The sequence below is a fragment of the Talaromyces amestolkiae genome (genome assembly GCF_001896365.1).
Source record: "Talaromyces amestolkiae strain CIB chromosome Unknown scaffold7.1, whole genome shotgun sequence".
Taxonomy (NCBI): domain Eukaryota; kingdom Fungi; phylum Ascomycota; class Eurotiomycetes; order Eurotiales; family Trichocomaceae; genus Talaromyces; species Talaromyces amestolkiae.
The window spans coordinates 469889-487419 of NW_024468043.1; the positions used below are offsets into that span (position 1 = coordinate 469889).

Sequence of the window (17531 nt, forward strand, 5' to 3'; positions counted from 1 at the left end):
TCCTATCGCGAGTTTAGCGAGACGGCGACCTCCGGATACACCAAACCCTAGGCATAGTCTTGGCAAGGCTATTTCAGCGTCGTTTTGCATGAATAAACATGGTGTTTATCGAATGTTATCAGGACAACTCTGCACGTGAGCCCCATTGGGGCTCAACGGTTACATCCGCGGCACGGGTGGGTTTCTTAGGGCCTTTTAGACTCTCTTGTTTCTGACTCCAATTCGCTATAAACAAGATAGCGATCTGATCTGCATGATTTGCATACAGGAGGTTTGCCTCGTGATTGGGTATTCGGGACCATCCTTGCGGCAAGGTCTCATTTCGTCAGTGTTAAGGTTATTTGCATCGATGCCAATGCGACGGCATTATCAAGCATCGTGCCAGCCTGCCAAGTGTTCCTAATGCCCCGGCAAAAGTCTTGTTTTTCTTGGCTATAAGCAGTGGATAGATATTTGTATAAATTGGGAAAAGTTGTCCGCCAGAAGTTGGGCATTGAAACTTACCTTCTATCGCATTGCTCAGACATATTCGCTTACTAGCTAGATCTCAAGTTAAAATATGTTCGACTCTCGTTCGCTCCTCCTTTCCCTGGCTGCCCTTCAGGGTGCCCAAGCCTGGGGTACTCTCGGCCATGCCACTGTCGCGTATGTCGCACAGAACTACCTAGACAGCACAACAGCAGCCTGGGCCCAGGGCGTCTTGGGCGATACCTCGGACTCCTACCTCGCCAACATCGCATCCTGGGCGGATACCTACCGCAGCACCACTGCGGGCAAGTGGTCTGCTCCTTTCCACTTTATCGATGCCGAGGACAGCCCCCCAACCAACTGCAACGTCAACTATGCGCGAGACTGCGGCTCTACGGGTTGCTCCATCTCTGCTATCGCAAACTACACACAGCGTGTAGGCGACGGTCGTCTTAGCGCAGCCAACCAAGCCCAAGCTCTTAAATTCCTTGTTCATTTCCTTGGCGACATCACTCAGCCATTGCACGACGAGGCTCTAGAAGTTGGCGGTAACGACATCAGCGTCACTTTTGATGGCTACAGCGATAATTTGCACGCGGATTGGGACACCTATATCCCCGAAAAGTTGGTTGGCGGATCTGCGCTGTCTGATGCACAGACCTGGGCCAACGAGCTCATCGACTCGATCAACAGCGGTAGCTACAAGAGCGTGGCTGCAAGCTGGATCAAGGGTGATGATATCTCCGATCCCGTCACTTCTGCCACCACTTGGGCTAGCGATGCCAACGCCTTTGTATGCTCTGTCGTCATGCCTAATGGCGTGTCAGCATTGCAGAGTGGTGATCTATACCCTACCTACTACAACAGCGTCATCCCAACCATCGAGCTGCAGATCGCCAAGGGTGGTTACAGATTGGCCAACTGGTTGAACAGCATCTATTCCACCAACATTGCCAAGTCCAAGCGTGACAGTGAAATCATGGTCTCCAAGAGAGATGTCGACCTATCTGGTCGCAGCTTCTTGCCTCCTTCGATTCCTTTGAGTGACGCAAAGCGAAAGAGGGCGGCAGCTGGGTTTGGATGCAACCACAAGCACTGAGTTTCGTATTCGCAGAATACTAAGCCTAAAAGAGTTGGATTGAGGTTATTGTTGTTTTAATCGTGCAAAGAGTGTAAATAGTCAGTATTTAGCAGCAGACTACTTAGTCAAGTCTTCAGACCATGAATGAATGAAAATGAATGATTAGTATGTGCCTAGCAGACAGACTTATTAGACAAAGAAGCCCGGTTCGTGTGTATCAATCGCATGCTCTAATTCTACCGAGAGGAGGTCTGATGATTTTCGAGCGTTGTCTGAGTAGGATGTAGATATAGAGGAAAATAAGGAAACAAAGCGTCAGTCGCTCTCGCCTGGCGCGTCATTTTTGGCCTAACATTTCAGGCAGCAAACGTGGGGTCGCGGATGCATTCCGCTAAACTTTTGGCATTTCATCTTCTTCCTCATGTGGCGCGACTGATTATTTTCGACGATATTATAATCGACATGGAGGATATCGACACCAAATGTGCAGCTCTACGGGCGCAAATCGCCGCCACAGAATCCCAACTTTCAGCTCTCAAGCAGGAACTTGAAGCGGCCGAGAAGCTTCAAGGAGAAACAAGGCCAGCATCGAGCGAGCATTCTGAGCGCAAATGGCCTCTTTCAGCAGAGGAGTACCAGCGATACGGACGCCAGATGATCGTTTCGCAGATTGGACTTCCTGGTAAAAATCTCTCGTCGACTTCGTTTTTTCGGGTTCTGTCCAATTGCTAACGAGTGGTATATCAGGTCAACTCAAACTTCGATCCGCATCGGTTCTATTAGTCGGCGCAGGCGGATTAGGCTGCCCTGCAGCGCTATACCTCGCGGGCGCTGGAATTGGTACACTTGGTATGGTTGATGGAGACACGGTCGAATCCTCGAATCTTCATCGCCAAGTTCTGCACCGCACGAAGAATGTGGGAAAATACAAAGTTGACAGTGCGATTGAGTATCTGGAAGAGTAAGATCACAGTCTATGGCGTAATGGAATACATCGCTGATTCACTATATTTTTTGTCACAGATTGAATCCTCACGTGAAATATCATGCCCATCGGGAGCACTTGACTCCTCAGAATGCACCTGCTATCTTTCAAAATTACGACATTATTCTCGATTGCACTGATAACCCCGCGACTCGATATCTGATATCTGATACGGCGGTCCTTCTCGGCAAACCACTTGTCTCAGCGTCAGCATTGAGAACCGATGGACAGCTCATGGTCTTGAACAATCCGGCCAAACCACCTGGCGATCTATCAGGCGGACCGTGTTACCGATGTGTCTTTCCCAAGCCACCGCCTGCAGACACTGTTGTTAGCTGTGCAGATGGAGGTATTCTCGGACCAGTAGTCGGTACAATGGGTCTCTTACAAGCTCTTGAGACTATCAAGGTTCTCACAAAGCCTGCTGATCAGAACGCCGATGATCGACCTGCCCTGCACATTTTCTCCGCTTTTAGCCAACCCCCGTTCCGTACAATTCGTCTAAGAGGTCGACGTGCCAATTGTGCTGTCTGTTCATCGGAGCCGACTATCACATTAGCGACTCTTCAATCGGGTTCAACAGATTATGTTCAATTCTGTGGTTCGGCAAGTTTTCCGCAAGTGCTTTCCAAGGATGAACGCATAACTGTACGCGACTTTGAGCCTATCTACGACTCCAAGAAATATACATTGATCGATGTTCGCGATCCCGTCCAATTCGGTATATGCAATCTTGAAAACAGCATTAATATCCCCATTAGCCAAATTCTGCAAAGCAAAGCCCAAAATACAGATTCAAAGGAATCACTAAAGTCACTTTTTTCATCGGAAGTAGTCTCTACCGGCTCCACCGATCCGATATACTTCGTTTGCCGTATGGGCAATGATTCGCAATTGGCTGTTCAGAAGCTGAAAGAATTAGGCTTGGGCCAAGATGGAAAACGATTTATTGGTGATCTTCGCGGTGGACTGAAAGCATGGAAAGCAGAAGTTGACCCAGAGTGGCCGGAGTATTAAGCTAAAGTACTAGATATGAAACATAGTACAAGTAAAAGAAAGTATAATGAAAAGAGGAAATCTAATGTTCATTGTCTTAATGTATGTACCTCTCACAAAGACCCCCTACACACACAAATACACACAAAGGTCGTTTGCTATAAGTGAATTGTGTAGCAAGCCTACTTTCTTTTACCGATGGGAGGCAATTTACCTAAAGCGTCATTGAAAGACTCCACTGCCGACTATCGTCACACCATTGAAGGAATTGTCAATCAAGCGATCAGTTCGTAGGCGACCCTTGGGCCATCCACTTTCGAACTTCATTCTGAGCATCCCGAGCAACAATTTCAGCCTGCGCATAGCGATCATTCGCAACTGCACGCGGCAGAGTAGTCCTGAACTCATGAACCGGAAGCGGCAATTCTGCCAACGCATTGCGTTGCGAGGGGCTGGTAATATCCGTAAAGAACTGTGAAAGTGCCAGATTGGAGGCAACGCTATTTTCATCAGCAGGTTGTTCTTGCCCATCCGCGCTGAAGACACCGTGCCAGGCATGTTCTGCGTAGCAGCGGTGTTTCGGGTAAGATGCTCCGGCGACATAGATATCGACTACAGTTCGGGCAGTAGATTGTTTGTCCTGCACGGTGATGTTGGTCGCGATTGTGGAGATGGCACTACGATCGATTTCGTTAGGTGAGATCCCCCAGTCGTGGCACGGCGATGATGGATTCAAGCCATGTAATACAGGCGACGCCCAGGGTAGCACGGGGTCATGCGAGATGATGGCGATGATTACCAATCGCACTGCTCGGTTTGAGCCTTCAAACCAGCGCGCCGCTTTCTCATAGATGTAGTCACGCTCGAAATGTCCTTTGTGTTCGTCTCCGCGAACCGAATGGATAGTTTCAAAGACAATGCTAGGAAATGCGCCGACTTGTTGAAGGATGAGACGAGCAAAGTAGTTGCATCCTTGCCAGCGCCCAAACAGTTTCCATTGTGAAGACTGGCGGGTGCAGTATCGCTTGCTTGATGTTGACAATATTTGCGCTCCGTTATCGAGCCATTTTTCGAGAATTCTGATGAGCTGGAACTGCACCTGGCTTGGCTGAGGGTACAATATGATGTGTCTCGTCGGGGAATCATAGTCAACGGGTGGAATGCGTGGTCGGCTAGTAAGGAAATTATCAGCTTGGGGAGGCGAGACCGTCAAGCACGTTAGTGGCACACAGCTCCTCATGTTGCCCTTGTCACGAATTTGCGTCACAGAACGAGCTTCAAGGTGCTCAAGTCTGGTGATGAAGTTGAATCGCTTATCACCAAATTTACGCGGAATTCCAGCATGTCCTGCCATGGCGTGAGATTTCTTTGATATGATTCTGGGTTCAATGTCTTTGTTGATGTGGATGCTGCCGTGAAGCAAGAGGTATGAGTGTGCTTTATGTTGAGAAAGTGACTTGCCCCTAGCCCTGACAAATTGTGAAAGAGTTGTGAAAGACTCTGTGATGATTTGCAAAATAGATAATTAGACCACTTAGATGCCAGTAGTCTTGTTTCTGATGTGATAGGTGTCAAGGTGGTAAGTAGAGGCCAAGATTCATAATTCAGAACAAAGTTGAAGATGAGTGAACAATTAGGCATGAAAAAATACAGGCATATAAGTAGTAGGATAGCTAAAGGGGTATCACACAATTGAATGGAAGGAAGCGAAAAGTGAGGCCAGAAATATTTCCCCAACACAAACATAACGGAAAACACCGGTGGGCGCAATAGATCACAGTAAATTGTGGCGCTGATGTCTTTCAGTATCAAGAAACAGCGCTGACATTGACGGGCGAAGTCTCCAACCAAGCCCAATCAACTGTCACTCGGCCTTGGTCAATCTCCGCCAACGTTCCGAATACAGAGGTTGTGGTATCGATATCCGTCGCTTTGCACCCAACACAACGGTCGACTACCGTCACATCAACACTTTCATCATTTCTGCGCAGTCGTATCTTCAACCCGCATAGTGGGTTTGCATTGGGATTTGACCCTTTTTGTGCGGCGTCGAAGACTAAATGAGATACAGCGCAAATGCTGTCTGATGAAGAGGAAGTGATACCACATGCTCCCAGACCAGGCTCATAGTAAGTGAGATCACCACTATATGGTCCTCCATTTGAGGTTGGAAGAGGGAGATTTTGGGTTCTGACATTCATACCAGATCAGCCAATTTGTCTGTTATGCAAAGCACGAGCAATATACTCACTTTTTACCCGTCGTTAATCCAACCGCAAGACCGATAACAAGTGCCAATACAGCAATTATCAATCCAGCAAATATTCCAGCAATCGCATAGCGGCGCTTCCGTTGCTCGTACGGCAGGTACTTGTCCAACGGACCAAGACGGACCTTGTCAAAAAGAGCGAGCGACAGGGCAGGCAATGCAAATCGCCTTCGAGCGCCATTATTGACCGTTCGCGACTCCCATGTGCCACTTGCGACATCTTTCTCGGGGTCCGAAGCTATATTCTGTAGTCGTTCATGGCTCTGATCGTCCACGACCGTAGTGGTCGCTGTGGATTCGACAACGGGGCCATCGTTTGTGGGGAGGGGCTTGCGCTTTGGAATGTTCACTGATTGTGGCTGCGCTGGTGATGAAATTGGTTCGAGGCTCTGGCCGTCTGTCATCGTGCTTGAGGTTGTGGAGAACCTGTAAGGCACGAGGAATGCACGTATATTCTTTGAGCGACACTATGCGGAGTTGGACGGTGACTGGTCGAGAGCGAGCGTAATGGCAATATCTGGACTAGTGCATCGTACAATTTGTGTCAATTCATCGCGCGGCTTCGTCAGCTCGTACGTAACGCGAGTCCATAATGATAAAAACAAATACGGGAGACGAAGATTAGAGTTGGTGGAGATTCAAGAATGGAGAAAGAGCAGGTTCAGGGGTCAGCCAACCAGCGTGCTTACATCAGCGGAGTTGCGGAGTGGAAATGGATGCCTTAGGTCACAACTCCGCTGCCTGAATTTGTTGGTCTTCGTAATACTTAGACTGGACGAAGGACAATTATCTTTATTTGCGAAAGCACATGTGACAGCGCGGGATACTTACTAACCAACCTCTCGAAAGCATGGAAACGCTGGCTTCAATGCTGCATATAAATAATACCAGCTTCTCCAATCTAAAAATGTTTTGTGCCTGCTCTTTCTTTCGAATACCACATTGCATTGAGCTCCCTTTGTAACTCCAACTTCGAATAACATCCTAAATATAAAATGACGCTTAAATACCTCATAACAGGCGCCACAGGTGGTCTTGGCAGCCAAGTCCTCGCCTATCTCTCCAAACATCTACCATCAACCGAGTATGCCGCTGCATCCTCCAACGAAGCTAGCCGCTCTCAATTCGAAGAGGCCGGGATATCCTTCCGGGTTGCGAACTTTGATGATCCTGCGACACTAGATACAGCCTTTGCGGATGTTGAGAATGTGTACTTTGTTAGTACGAATACGTTTGACAATGAGCGGAGGAAGGTGCAGCATCGTAATGTGGTGGAAGCTGCTAAGAGGGCTGGTGTTAAACATGTTCGGTTTCCGAATTAATTTGGAGAATTAGAAATTGGAGCTAATGTGAGGCTAGGTATGGTACACGTCTCTGGCTTTTGGTGGATTAGGTTCAGACTCGAAGGTTTCTGTGCAGCAAGCTCATCTCGAGACCGAGAAGATGCTGAAAGAGTATGCTCCAACAACACTTTGATTTCTATACGTTCTATTAACTAAGTCCATGACTTAGGTCAGGTGTTACATACACCTCCATCCGCGAAGGCATCTATGGCGACGCTTTTCCTCTCTTCCTCCAATGGTACCCCAGCACCGAGACCATAGTCTTGCCCGAAGACGGGGTCATTACATATACATCCCGCGAAGAGCTAGGTGAAGCAAACGCCAAACTCCTCCTGAAGGGCGGACATGAGAACGAAATCGTACTTCTGACTGCCAACGAGCCACTCCGAGGAGCGGACATCATTAAAATCATCAACGAAACGACCAACCGCAACGTTAAGCTGAAGCTCGTATCACCGGAAGAGTATGTTAGATATCATACAGAAAATGACATTGGTAAGAAGCCAGAGTCGTTCTGGCGCTCGAGACTGTCTTGGTTTGAAGGTATAGCGAAGGGGGATGCAGATGTGTCGAATCCGTTGATGAGGGAGCTTTTGGGTAGGGAGCCGAAGACTGGGAGTCAAGTGATTCGAGAGTTATTGAAGGAGAATCCGGATTATACGTGGCATCAAAATTATATCGATCAGGCTCAGTATAAGGCTACTTTGTCGAAGAAATAGTGAGCACGAAATACGCATTTGTGTGGCATTTGGCATCCATTAACATTAAGAATACAATTAGTATTGATTTATCTCCAGTCCACGTCGTTAATCAACCAACCACCTTGTATAAGCAGCATAACTCAAGCATCAAAGCAAACCCTAGACGCTTTCCTGAGCTCTTTTCCATAGATGCTCCAAGTCATCGCCAATAAGCTGATTTGCCTCCTCCTCAAGCTCCCTTGCAGACAACCCTCTCTTCCCAATGGCTGCCAGTGAATCTATGCGACCGAGTTCGACTGTAGTAGTAAGTAGATGTACTAGTGCTATACAAATCGAAGGACATACCGTGGATATAGACCGCAGCGCGCTTTCCGCTAAACATGGCATGCGGCACATTAGTCGCTCCGTCATTATTAGCATCCCCAATGGCGTAAATGCCGTTGTCGCTAGATTTCATGTTTGTTCCGACTTTGATCTTCGTTCCGTCCATTGTCAGATTAAGAGCTCTTGGTAGCGTGGATTGCTGGTCGTCTGGAAAGTTCGTGATAAAGGCTGCCCGCTCAATGCTGGAACCATCTGTAAGATTGACACGGAAAAGGTCAAATTCCAAGTCTTGAGCGGGGTCATTGTTCGTACTGCCATCCTGAAGACGGTCAATAGATACAATAGTCTCGTTGTTGATCGTCACATTGTATGCTTGCAACTGCGCCTCCCAGTTGGGGTATTTGGCGGCTAGTGCTGCTTGTTGTTCGGGGGTGTTCGTGCCATTGACGAAAGCAATGATGTCCTGATTCAGAGTCCAGACTTCGATCACGCTGCCCATGACATCGCTCAGATTACCCAGTATGCCAAATGACTGACCACGGTGCTCGTATCCATCGCACCAGGGACACCAGTAAATACCCTTACCCCATCCCTCAACAACGCCGGGAGTAATGGGGAGTATATCTTTCATTCCAGTACCCAGGACAATCCTGCGAGCGGTATATTCCTCGCCGTCGGAGTCGGCCGCTCTGTAGTACGACCCGTTGTTGATGGACTCCAGAGATGTGACAGTTGCATTGCGCATGGTGGTGGTTGCATTGTATCGCGAGATTTGGTCCCGAGCGAGGGCTCTAAAGACCGCCGGAACAGTGCCTTGTGAATAATTAGATTATTGTGCATATTAATCTGTCTGGGGCTTACTTACCATCATTTCCGATCACGTCGTGCATATGTCTTGTAGGATCATTGCGATAGATGCCCGAGTCTAACATCAATGTCCTCCTCTGCACTCTGGAGAGACCGCTCGTAGCACTCAGGCCGGCAGGGCCACCTCCTATAACGATCACATCGTAGTCAGTCTCGACAGCAACAGGAGCTGCAAGCACCAGACTAGCAATGCTCAATAAGAGTACTGAAAAGAGTCTGAAAGTAGCCATATTGACTGAAGAAGCTAACATTGGAAAAGCGCTGGAAAGTGTCCGTTGAAGGCAATCATCCTCTTTACTCTTAAATCACTGGGAAGGTGCGATACTTATACCCAGTGTCTGTCATGACTGCCTCAGCCAGCCATGGACAGCAACAAAAGTAATGTGCCATGAACCCCAGAGTCTGGATCATGCTCGCTGCTCAGAAAGTGACTGATCGTCACTTCTCCGCGCAAAGAGGATCCCTTGCTTCCTATTGGCATCGCCGGAACTCAGAATTCGGACCGCATATACCGCAAACAGGCACGGTACTATTGCCTATAAACTGCAGTGAGTGGTTCAATGTGTGGGGTTGAAAGGCTTGAATGGATATTTTTCATTTCATTGACATTTCATTGATGCAATTGTGCGTCGTTCTGTGTTACGTCGGCAATTTTTGTTGCGCTTGCTCGGGTATTTTCTCGTATGTACTATGTATACTTGTATGCAGAAAATGCTTTCAAGTTTGTGTAACAATTGCAAAGTTCTCCATTCTCATGCAACATAGCAGAAAGGATGTATGATGATCGACTGACGAGGGACACCACTGTTCATGCATGAAAAATGTGCTCTTTCAGGTCGCCATGCTTGAGCTCTGAACACAAGTGATCAACTATTCAAGGTCAATGTGCAGATACGAAAGTGATGTTCGTCTTATCCATCTCATAGTGGGCAGATCGACAAGCCGCAGGTCTTGGCTATGCGGACTTGCAGCTCGAGTCCCCAATGGCGGCGGGKGATCTACAATCACATATTTCAGCACTTCACTCTGATGCTTTTAGAGTATGGAGCATGCAGAATTACATTGCATAAGGTTCGATTCTCACCGCAGAACTGATGTCAGAGTGTAGTCTTGATCTCTAGGTAATCTGAGTCTGGAGCGATGACAATAGAAGATCAAGTATTACACCCGAGATCTTCGCCAGAGAAATAGAGCAAATAGCTTCGGAATGCGTAGAGTCAACAATATAGGCGCAAAATTCTTTCAGGCTATCGTGCACACAAAGGTGCTAAATCAATCAGAGAAGCTGAGGAATTCATGTTTTAGACCTTCGGATTTTGTGGGAATTTTCCATCGAGACTAGACAGTCAAAAAATACAATTGTGAATTTATATAGCAAGGCTTGCACGAAAAATACATCAAGGAAATCTAGAGAAATTGTAGTTACAACCTCGTTGATCCAGCCGGCGGCACCATTCCATCCTCTTCTGTATATAGCCCGCCATATACCATTGCGCCCCAGCGCCAGAATCCCTTTCGAATCCAGACAGTCTTTATCTTCTCATTCAACTTCATGAGCACATTATCGTTCCAGTTAAAAGTGCTTGCAACCTGGTCACTTAGCAAGAGATGTGTTCGGTACTCGTCATGTCCATCCCTAGCTGCGTCGTCGATGAGTGTTTGCATTACTCCTAACGCTAGATCGCACTGCTTGGGATCGTCACGGTCATAGTCTGCTTCGATGACAACGTGTAACTCGCGCAGGCTGACGATCAAATCGAGGAAACAGTCGAGGCCTTAGGCTTCCCATTGTTTCTAGGCCATGTGCCACAGCTTCACGGCATGTGTTCCGCGTCTGGGCAACACAGGACTGAAGGCAATATGGCCACTGTAGGGCCACCAGTTTACACATGCCAGCTCCTCGAGGTCAGGTTCGCCAGACGCAATTTTGTCGCGGGACTAGAAATAATCCTTAGCTGGGAGCGTCGAGGAATTGATGCGCTTTGCGCCTGGGATTTCTGGGGAACTCGCTCCCAGTATCACCTGGGAAAATGACTGCAGAAGCAACGAGCTCTTCCTCGTCTGTGACAGTCATACCGTCGTGCGTATTGGGCGCTATTCAAATGTCAGTATCGTTTTTTTTCCCTGTCCAATGCAAGATGATTGAGACCCACGTTCGATATACCTATGAATAGTGGAATTATCAGCATGGACTACAATTGGATTCATCTGAGATTATCTTATCATCCATCCTCAAGCGGCTTATCTTTGGCCTGAGTGAGAAACACTTTGCCAAATGCCATGGCTACCCATGGATGGTTTGTCTACTTCTGGAACATAGGAAAAAAATCGAACAAAAACGGGTCTGGATTAGATATGTGTTGAAGAATGGTTAGTACCGTCTCCTAGTCAGTCGGCTTAGGGTTTGGCTGTGTGCAGTACATGGCTGCACCAGGCCATCGTCCTCCACATGAAACGATTTTCCGGCAAAGTTGTCCCCGTTGTCCCCTACACAGGCGTTCAACCCACATAAGCAAGGTATTGAAGTATTTGCAGTATGTAATGACTGTAGAATACATTATGCTGCTCCGCAAACCCTTGGAGAGGATCCATTACCTAGTAATTCTACGACGTGTGGAGATCCGATGCATGCAGGGCTTTGAGAGGCCACCTCACTTACAGCAAACAAGCCCTGCCTCAATCATCTACTCGGCCATAACCAAATACTATGGCGCACTGAACAGAAGTAGTTTTAATCGGTCCTAAGATATTCCCTAGCAGAGTACATACTGGAAACTACTGAAAAGAAGAAAAACCGGACATTTCAGAAATAGCGTCAATGTCGCAGCTCGTTGCACTCATCACAGGTGCCACCTCTGGCATTGGCCTAGATTTGACGAAACATCTAGTAGCCCAGGGTCAGCGGGTTGTGATGGCCGATGTGAATGGGGAAATAGGTAGAAAAGTCTCGAAGTTTGGCAACCAAGTTCTATTCCAAGCCATAGATGTCCGGTCAGGCCCACAGTAAGCACGTCTGTTCAAGGCCACGTTTGAATGGGGAGGCAGCCGCTTAGACCTTTTTGCTGCAAATGCTGTTGTTGCCGATACTCAGTTCTTATACAGCAAAATCGAGCAGTTGGACGAAAATGGACTGCTGGAACTACTGCGGCTCGATTCTTTGGACGTAAATTTAATTGCTGTCGTCCAAGGCATCTAGCTCTTCAAACACTACACCCAGCAGAACAAATTTCCACGTGGAAGGGTCGTTATCACCTCATTTTCAGCCTGCTTATAACCCATGGAATCGACTCCCATGATAACTATAATCAAAGCATACGATACGTATGTCAATGATGAGTCGCTGCATGGTCAAACTGTGGAGCTGAGTCTTGATCAGTTGTGGTTTCGTAAACAGCCCGAATTTCGAAACAAGATCCAGTGCTGGTTGGCAGAGGACTCAATTAGTTTCTGGGAAGAGGCATATGAAGACTCTTTATGATTTGCTGCGTTGATACTGTTGATATAATGTTCCACTGCCTCTTAGATCCAGATGGTCATTAGGAAAGAGAAATCAAATCGGATGATTCTAATTGGTCGATCGCGAAGTAAAACTTACTAACTGTATACGGCTAGCCTTCTGGATCAGCTACCACTTCCGATTGCCGTGCCATGACGCACATCACGTGATACCCCAATCGCCGTAAGTCTCCGAACGCTTGCAATTACGGCAGCTCTGATTGGCTACAATCATATGTCACGTGTCGCTTTCGGCAACGGGCCCTCGGCAGAAGCACTGAGCGGCAGAGTAGGCTAACAAGAAAGCGAACCTCGACTTTGACTTCATACCACCAAAAGTCCCTCTTCTCTCCACCTCGAAAGCTATACGCGATCACGTTTCTCTCTCCGCTCCTCTCCAGCTGCTGCTACGCTCTTTATTGAGTGATAGTCATTGCAATCTATCGTGTCTGTCGTATATCGTCCTCAACCGAACTGCTATCCCTCGTGCCCACCATGGCCGCCCTTCGCACCACTCGCCTCTTGGCCTCTTCCCGGCCATTGTTCACCTCGTCAGTCTTCGCACGCTCCTATGCCACCGTCGATCCTCTCTCCAAGGTTAGCGAAGCTACCTCCGCCAGCAGCAAGTTCGTGCCCGAGTCGCAAACCTCGACGGTCAAGGAACCTGCCCCTTCAGCCACGCCTCGTACCAAGACTTTCCATGTTTACCGATGGGACCCTGATACCCCCTCCGAGAAGCCTCGCATGCAGAGCTACACTCTTGACTTGAACAAGACCGGTCCTATGATGTTGGATGCTTTGATTCGTATTAAGAATGAGGTCGACCCGACATTGACTTTCCGACGAAGCTGCCGTGAGGGTATCTGCGGAAGCTGTGCTATGAACATTGATGGTGTCAACACGTTGGCTTGCTTGTGTATGAACTACTTGTTTTGAACTCAAAGGAGTCTCAATAGGTTTGCGACATGGCTAACGAATCACAGGCCGTATCCCTACGGATACCACCAAGGAATCTCGCATTTACCCTCTCCCTCACACCTACGTCGTCAAGGACTTGGTTCCTGACTTGACCCATTTCTACAAGCAATACAAATCGATTAAGCCATATCTCCAAACCGATAGCAAGCCCGAAGATGTGCGTGCTGAAACCCCAGTATTCCTACCAGCAACTAACGTGTGCATAGGGTCTTGAGAACCGTCAATCGATCGAAGACCGCCGCAAGCTCGATGGTCTCTACGAATGTATTCTTTGCGCCTGCTGCTCGACCTCTTGCCCTTCGTACTGGTGGAACAGCGAGGAGTACCTCGGTCCCGCCATTCTCCTCCAGTCATACCGTTGGTTGGCCGATTCCCGTGATTCGAAGACCGAGGAGCGCAAGGCAGCTTTGAACAACAGCATGAGCGTGTACCGTTGCCACACTATCCTCAACTGCTCACGAACATGTCCCAAGGGTCTCAACCCCGGCAAAGCGATTGCCGAGATCAAGAAGATGATGGCGTTCTAAGAAGCAAAATCTGTCTGTCTGTATTTTTGATTGAATATTTTATGTATAAATTGACTGAGACATCACTTACATCCGCTTTTCTTCTGTTCTGTCTGCCTTTTTGTCGCATTTGCCATGTCCCGTGTGTCGAATTACTGTAGCTCGGACGAACGGGACTCGCTGATAGTGTTCTTGTTCGTGAAAACTTTCTGTTTTCTCCATTTTGTTGCAATGTCATGGAGTCTAGGAGAGGAATAGAACTCAATTCTATAAAATGATTGCAATATTCGCTTTCTTATACCTCAACTGACTTCGCTGTTTCTTCTGCGACTTTCAAATGTTAAAGGAAATGCATGATTGGCGATTTCGGGGTGGCCAATCAACGGTTGCGTATTTGTCAAGTATCACTTTCATCGATCAATCTACACCTGTTTACTCCCTCAATATATCAATCAATGGACAGGAGCTTATGAGCTTTTGGTCTTTCTCACTGAAGCAACGGGTACGTACATTGAAAGACATTGCATCCTTGGCCTTACAAACTTTTCGACATATAACTCAGGTAGAGATGGTTTTTATGGAACTATCTAAAGCATTCACCTTTGGACAAGTACAGACTACTGATTAACAATCCCTCCTACCTATTGAGGTGGAAGGGGCGCCAACATATTCGCCCTAATAAACTCCACAGTCTTTTCCTGATCCGCATACGGATACCTCCACTCCAACAAATTCTCAAACTCCGGCACCGTCGGCACAGTCACAATAGACTGCTTGTGCGAAAAGGTATCAATACTTGCTTTTCCACGATACGCGCCAAATCCACTACTTCCGAATCCACCAAAGGGCAAACTGGGTGGCGCAATTTGACCTAGTAGGTCGTTGATCGATGCAGAGCCGTTGGGTAGGGCGTTGACGACTCTGTTGGCTTCCTCGAGGTCTTCGGAGAAGACGTATAGACCTAGCGCTTCGGGGGCAATTTCCCTGGCGAGTGTTTGAGCGTGTTCGATGTCCTTGGCCTTGATTACGGGGAGGACGGGACCGAAGACTTCGGCTTGGAGGAGGGCATCGTCGGCCTCGACGTTGGTGACGATGGTGGGCTCAATGAAGCGGGTGGTGGAGTTGAGTTCGCCGCCGAGAATCACTTTACCCTTTGTCGAGGAGAAGGTGGATTGGACACGGGAGAATTGGGCGGCGTTGACGATGTGGCCGACTGAGGGGTGTTCGGCTTTGCCTTTGTAGAACTCGGCGTAGTACTGATACCCATTAGCTGAGCTACAAAATCGTGGGAGAATTGAAAGGGTGGGGATCTTACATCTTTAAGACCACCTACAAACTCATCATAAACAGCCTCATGCACAATCACAACATTGGGCGCAAAGCAAGTCTGACCAGCAGCAGCAGCTTTTCCCCATAGAATGCGTTTCGCGGCAAGACGAACATTGGCTTTGTCAGAGACGATAGCCGCGTTCCTGCCACCAAGCTCCAGTGTGATGGGAGTGACGTGGTTAGCGGCGGCTTTCATGATTTCCTTTCCGACTTTGAGACCTCCCGTGAAGAGTATGTGGCCGAATGGGTGTTTGAGGAGGGCTTCGGCGACTTCGCGGCCGCCGATGACGCAGCGGTAGCTACTAGCGTCGAGATATTTGGGGAAGAGCTCTACGAGGAGGTCGGCCGTGGCGGGKGCGAATTCACTGTTGGTTCATCGGTCAGTGTAAATTCGTACCACGGACAGTTAACAGTTTACCTAGGACGAAGGATACCGGTGTTACCCGCGGCAATGACTCCGATGAACGGTAGAAGCGCTATAGGAGCTCATTAGTATCTCATGATTGATACGACGAGACTGAAAACCTACTCAATGTCAATGGGTAATTCCATGTTCTATAAGCGACTAGTCAGCATGCTATTACGAGCCAAAATCGAGAAATAGCTCACCCCAGAATAAGAACCAAACCCTTTGGCTGTTTTCGAATGATAGGAGACCAGTTCTCGAAAGGTGGTAGAGTCTCGACGACGTCATCTTTGAGCCACTCGTCGAGGTTTTGCAAAAAGTGGACAATCTGGATGCCATCGAATTGGCATTTCAGCACTATTACAACGACAGAAGAAGAAGTAACGGGGATACCAACCTCATTGGCAACACATAGCGTCTCCAAAACCTCTACTTGCACAGGCGGCTTTCCGACGTCCTTGAAGATAGCTTCTGCGAATCGATCGCGGTTGTCCTTTCACGTAATACCAACAGTCAGCAATTAAAAGCAACCATTTACTTCGTTCTGAACTTACCACAACAAGATGATACAAATTCCGCAACTGCTCTTTGCGATATGTAATAGGACGAGTCTTGCCACTGTCGAAGGTCTGGCGAAGCTCGGCGACAATGCTATCAACCTCCATGGCCTTTGTTTCTGAATATAAATATTCAATTGAGTATTAAACGGTCAAAATTCGAGATCTTTCACGCAATTGCAATGTTTTGCCCTTGTACCCCTCACGCCTGTCGGGGAAGATCTATCAATATATACGCAGCAGACACACACACATTGGTTTGACTAGTACTTGCCTAAGCTCGCAAATACACTAGACTGATTGCAATTGGATCCTTCGTTTGAGGGGTAAAAACAGATTTCTTTGTGCCAGAGCATAGCTAGTATGTACCTAGCGTTATATCCGGTTCTGAACGGGAAGTGGCATTTTCATGATGGATTGACTAAGTTACGTGTCTTGTGGCAAGCAGCCGTTTCATAACCCCTAGTCGAAGAAGAGTTTGCTCTGGACCAGGCACCTAGGGCATAGTGAGTTTTTGGTGACGGTGGCATGATAATTATTGTCCGGAAAACGCAAGCGCCGTCATCCGCTGATACATACATACTAGCCCAACAGTAGTCAAACTCTGGAACGTAATTTCTTACGCCGCATGTAATTTTACAAACGTACCGCGCTTGTACATCCAGACAGACCCTGATCTTTAATTGCCGCGAAATATAAAGAACTGCGAACAGGGATCTAGAGGAGCTAGACTGAGAAGAGAAGTTCCACTCAACAAGCTTCGGGCCAGTATCCAAAGGTGGCTAAAGATTAATCTAAAGGACTACGGATTGTGGGGGTACGAGAGCAGGATGAAATACGGCCGCTAGTTCGGGGGTTCTTACCAGCTTTTTACAAAAGTGACTGTATGTTATATGACCATTAAAAGCCTGGGATCGACCTGCGTAACTCTTCTTTTGTAAGAGATGAGTAGAATCCCTTGATTAGCGGCCGCAGATTCGTCACTCCGTGTATTATCATTATGATAGCATCGTACAGTGGTCAGCCAATTCTGAGTCTGAATGGAAGCATGTGCTGCGGAAAGTGAGGGATGTTAGGGTTTTGATGTCCAAACCCTAACCTGACTAAACCTCAACAAACGTGTCTTAGTAGGCAATGATCTTACTGTTGATCACGATGATATACGATTAATATGATATCCATGAGAGTTAATTGTACCCTTCAAAAGGTATTATCTTTTGTGTCTC

General features: G+C 47.7%; 8 protein-coding genes across 8 annotated transcripts; 4 read left to right on the forward strand and 4 right to left on the reverse strand.

Annotated features, from left to right (window-relative positions):
* Positions 1-559: 559 nt before the first annotated feature.
* On the forward strand, positions 560-1567 carry BHQ10_004209 (uncharacterized protein; the record flags this gene model as incomplete). Its single annotated transcript, XM_040876550.1, has 1 exon — positions 560-1567. One exon carries the CDS (start codon positions 560-562, stop codon positions 1565-1567), a length of 1008 nt encoding a protein of 335 aa, XP_040732713.1.
* A 444-nt stretch (positions 1568-2011) lies between these two features.
* Positions 2012-3551, forward strand: BHQ10_004210 (uncharacterized protein; the record flags this gene model as incomplete). The annotated part of the gene is made up of 3 exons (XM_040876552.1): positions 2012-2231; positions 2297-2510; positions 2573-3551. The coding sequence occupies 3 exons, from the start codon at positions 2012-2014 to the stop codon at positions 3549-3551; spliced, it is 1413 nt and encodes a 470-aa protein (XP_040732714.1).
* A 262-nt stretch (positions 3552-3813) lies between these two features.
* On the reverse strand, positions 3814-4884 carry BHQ10_004211 (uncharacterized protein; the record flags this gene model as incomplete). Its single annotated transcript, XM_040876553.1, has 1 exon — positions 3814-4884. The coding sequence occupies one exon, from the start codon at positions 4882-4884 to the stop codon at positions 3814-3816; it is 1071 nt and encodes a 356-aa protein (XP_040732715.1).
* A 454-nt stretch (positions 4885-5338) lies between these two features.
* Positions 5339-6203, reverse strand: BHQ10_004212 (uncharacterized protein; the record flags this gene model as incomplete). Its single annotated transcript, XM_040876554.1, has 2 exons — positions 5339-5720; positions 5782-6203. 2 exons carry the CDS (start codon positions 6201-6203, stop codon positions 5339-5341), a joined length of 804 nt encoding a protein of 267 aa, XP_040732716.1.
* Positions 6204-6794: 591 nt separating this feature from the next.
* Positions 6795-7861, forward strand: BHQ10_004213 (uncharacterized protein; the record flags this gene model as incomplete). Its single annotated transcript, XM_040876555.1, has 3 exons — positions 6795-7103; positions 7159-7253; positions 7312-7861. The coding sequence occupies 3 exons, from the start codon at positions 6795-6797 to the stop codon at positions 7859-7861; spliced, it is 954 nt and encodes a 317-aa protein (XP_040732717.1).
* A 141-nt stretch (positions 7862-8002) lies between these two features.
* BHQ10_004214 (uncharacterized protein) lies at positions 8003-9264 on the reverse strand (the record flags this gene model as incomplete). Its single annotated transcript, XM_040876556.1, has 3 exons — positions 8003-8139; positions 8189-8980; positions 9033-9264. The coding sequence occupies 3 exons, from the start codon at positions 9262-9264 to the stop codon at positions 8003-8005; spliced, it is 1161 nt and encodes a 386-aa protein (XP_040732718.1).
* A 3760-nt stretch (positions 9265-13024) lies between these two features.
* On the forward strand, positions 13025-14034 carry BHQ10_004215 (uncharacterized protein; the record flags this gene model as incomplete). Its single annotated transcript, XM_040876557.1, has 3 exons — positions 13025-13445; positions 13513-13664; positions 13714-14034. 3 exons carry the CDS (start codon positions 13025-13027, stop codon positions 14032-14034), a joined length of 894 nt encoding a protein of 297 aa, XP_040732719.1.
* Positions 14035-14654: 620 nt separating this feature from the next.
* On the reverse strand, positions 14655-16413 carry BHQ10_004216 (uncharacterized protein; the record flags this gene model as incomplete). Its single annotated transcript, XM_040876558.1, has 6 exons — positions 14655-15269; positions 15329-15707; positions 15761-15818; positions 15872-15897; positions 15952-16241; positions 16303-16413. The coding sequence occupies 6 exons, from the start codon at positions 16411-16413 to the stop codon at positions 14655-14657; spliced, it is 1479 nt and encodes a 492-aa protein (XP_040732720.1).
* Between the last annotated feature and the right edge of the window lie 1118 nt (positions 16414-17531).